The sequence below is a fragment of the Saccopteryx bilineata genome, chromosome 4 (genome assembly GCF_036850765.1).
Source record: "Saccopteryx bilineata isolate mSacBil1 chromosome 4, mSacBil1_pri_phased_curated, whole genome shotgun sequence".
In the NCBI taxonomy this organism is placed as follows: Eukaryota; Metazoa; Chordata; class Mammalia; order Chiroptera; family Emballonuridae; genus Saccopteryx; species Saccopteryx bilineata.
The window spans coordinates 114082091-114085611 of record NC_089493.1 but is presented as its reverse complement, the minus strand read 5'-3'; the positions used below and the strand labels follow the sequence as shown (position 1 = coordinate 114085611).

Genomic DNA, 3521 nt, shown 5'->3' with positions numbered 1-3521 from the left:
AAGTCTATTCAATAAATGGTGCTGAGAAAATTGGAAAACCACATGCAAAAAAATAAAACTTTACTACAGTTTTCCCTATTTACAAAAATAAATGCAAAATAGATTTTAAAAAAAACCCTAAATATGAGATCTAAAACAATAACTAACAGAAGAAAACATGAGTACTAAACTTATGAACTTTGTCTGTAAAGAACACTTTATAAAATTGACCCAAAGGCAAGGGAAGAAAAAGCAAAAATAAATGAATAGAACTATGTCAAACTAAAAGGTTTTTGCATAGCAAAAGAAACCAACAACAAATCCAAAAGGCAGCCAACCAAATGGAAGATGATATTTGCTTTCTAAAATTATTTTAACTTTTTATCTGTGAAATGTGAATAGAATACCTTTTAATTGAGAATTGAATGATCATACACATTAAAAATGATAATAAACAGTACAGTTCCTGACACAAAAGTCTCTCAATATGGTCTATTTCTAAATAATATTACACACACAGACAATTTATTAATAATCACAATGATCAAAAATAGAAACTTGTATGGTTTTTTTTTTTTTTTTTTCATTTTAAACAAGAAGTTTATTTAAACAACAAGACGCTTGACGTGAAGGGAAAACTATCTAGGACTCATTTCTTTTAGAGTAATTTATCCCTACTTAAAGACAGATTGCCCTACATGTAACAGCTACGTACAAAAAAGTTATAAAATTGTCCTTGGTTTTACAATGATAAATGAAAAACATTAAAATTCTCCAATCAAACAAGGTATGCAAGGATTCTTATGTTGTTCTTTTCTTTTGTTAAACAGTGAAAGCAAAATAACTTATTGGAATATAAAGATAAGAGCTGAATGAGCATGCCACTAATGGAGAAAGGGGGTATTTTCACAGAACCAGTATTCCCCCCCATCCCATCTCCATTTGATGTCAATCAAAACATACCATTGGCCATTTAGTTTTTTAAAAAATGCAAATGCTTGTGCACATACATCAGTTACTTTATGTACAATAAAGAAATAGGGAAGGGGGAAATGAAAGAATAGAGAAAACTATATGGTAGTAGTCAGGATGTGGTGGAACCAAATTGCAGTTTTCTAATTGAGAATGTCTTCTTGGTCTGGAGAAACAGAGTTCTGAAGTAAAGTAGCAGGTTCCCTTTTTAGTAGACACCTCCTGTCTGCTGCTGGAACACATCAATTGTATCTTCATCCTCCATTTCCAACTGTGCAGGTGTGTCTGTTTCATTGATTGGCTGCCCATCAAATCGGAATCTGATCTGCCTCATTGACAAACCCTGTCGTTCACAATAGGCTTTCATTAGTTTACTAAGTGGTGTATGCCTCTTAATCTTAAACTGCACCACAGAACCATCCTGCCCCGCCACCTTCAAATTAATATGATCGTTGTTCTCAGTCTTGACTCCTTCCTTGGGCTTTTCATCCGCCATGTCGAGTGCCGGAGGCTCTTCAGCTGCTGCTTCACAAAAGAGGTACCAGATCCCCACGGAACGAGCACACAAGCAGCACCAGGAACGCCAGAAGAGAAAACTTGTATGTTTTTGTACAAACTAGTTACACCTCAATCTTTTCAGCTTATCTAAATATATCTCTACATATGAAAATATATATATTATACAGACAAATATAAAACGTATGAATTCACAAATATTTATTTAAATGATTTTACTGTTTTACATAATAAATGATAAAAATATATGTAATAATTTATAATGAGCTTTCCTTCTGCTCATTTAAATTTTATAATTGAAACAATTCTTATTTTTGAAGTATTTGGGCATATAAATTTACTAAAATTTAATGCTTCAATATATATTCAAAAAGGCTTTTTCCACAATACACTGGCTCTTCCTCCATAGTTTTGCATTTTAATAAAGTTTGTTGCATAAGATACTTATTTGTGGGTCTTAAACATTTTAAGTATCTACTAATACCCTTCCTTTACTGGCTAACTGACTTTGGGCACGTCCTTTAACATGAGTGAAAATATCTCCTGTGTTCCAAGTGGTGGGATTAGGTAAAAAAAAAAAGAAAGCTTGAAGTTCTTCTATTTCTAGAATTCAATAGTTCTGTTCCCTTCTGCTTACTTATGACCAGATCATACTTATTTTTGTTGCATTTTTAAAAATCTTTCTTTATCAGTACATATTCATCTTTTAAATCATTTAATTGGTATTCTCTGTATTTGTTCCAGTATCTCTGCATCACTCGCCTATAGAGGTGTCTGATGTTGGCTGCAAAACTTGACACATGCTTGCTGATTTCTAGAAGAGTGAGCTCTTAAGCCAGAGGTTACACAAAATAAATATTTTGATGAAAATTTTCTCTACCAACTTCATATTGATGATATTTTGTTAGTGAAATTATGACTTACTTTAACATTTTCTCTTCCTTAAATTTTTTACTATCGTACAGATTTAGGTCCTATGAAACCTTAAGAAATATAACACCTCCTGATTATTTCTATATATCTAACATAAATTTCATTTTCTCTCAAGATAGTCAATATTTAAATCCATCACACAGCAAAAATTTTGCCAAAATTTGCTTCCAATACAAAGAAAATTTCCCTTTCATTATTTTTATTATTTATACTACAATTATATTCAAAATTAATACATGTAGTCTTTTGGTATACATAATTAACTTTTTTACATAATTACTTTGTTAAGGAAACATATCTAGTTTTCTTTTCTTTTTAATAATTAAAATATTTATGAGAGAAAAAAGATGATTTAAAAAGATTAGGTACTTTAGTTAAATAGAAAACAGAAATAGATATTAATATAATAAAACATTAAAAATAAAGAAAGTGACTAAGGAGGGTGTTTTAAATTTATGTTACAATCTAGGGTTAACAGTGTCTACATGTTTCTTAGATCATCTCATCAGAACGCTTCACTGGATTTTATAGAAAAATGTTTTTGTTAGTGTTATAAAGAGATTTTATCTTAGTTATACTCTCTCCAGATCTTTTCCAGAAAGCTTTGAAGGTAATAAAAGTTGAACCAAGATTCTAAGATTCAATATCTTGGTTATTTTTTATTTTCTTTCACTCAGAGTTGCTAATAATAATTGTAATATTTATTATTCAGATGCTCACCATTGAATTTTCTATTGTATAATTTCTTGAAAAGTAATTTATTAATTTGAATTTATTGTCTGTATTTTTCTAAATCAATGTATAATTAGCCAAAAAAGACAGATGTCGGCAACAAGCCTTCTTGTTTATTCCACACAATCTGCAATATATAGTTAAAATTAAGTAGTGAGAGTACATCACCTGGACTGGAAAATGAGGAGTGTAACTTTATCTTTTCCATCTCAATTTGGAGTGTTTGTAAAGCTAAATCTATTCAAATCAACATAGCTTTGATAAATGAATCTTTGAGTAGGTACTTGAAAAATTGATAGATGAAATTTCAAAGTCATCAGTTATAACTTTGGAGAATTATAGAATGTGGCTTAAGTACATAAAGCTTGCAAAGGTAAAATGTAAACCAT

General features: G+C 30.2%; 1 protein-coding gene across 1 annotated transcript; it reads right to left on the bottom strand.

Annotated features, from left to right (window-relative positions):
* Window positions 1–579: 579 nt before the first annotated feature.
* Window positions 580–1537, bottom strand: LOC136335083 (small ubiquitin-related modifier 2). Its single transcript, XM_066276106.1, has one exon. The coding sequence runs from the start codon at window positions 1445–1447 to the stop codon at window positions 1160–1162; it is 288 nt and encodes a 95-aa protein (XP_066132203.1). The 5' UTR covers window positions 1448–1537; the 3' UTR covers window positions 580–1159.
* Between the last annotated feature and the right edge of the window lie 1984 nt (window positions 1538–3521).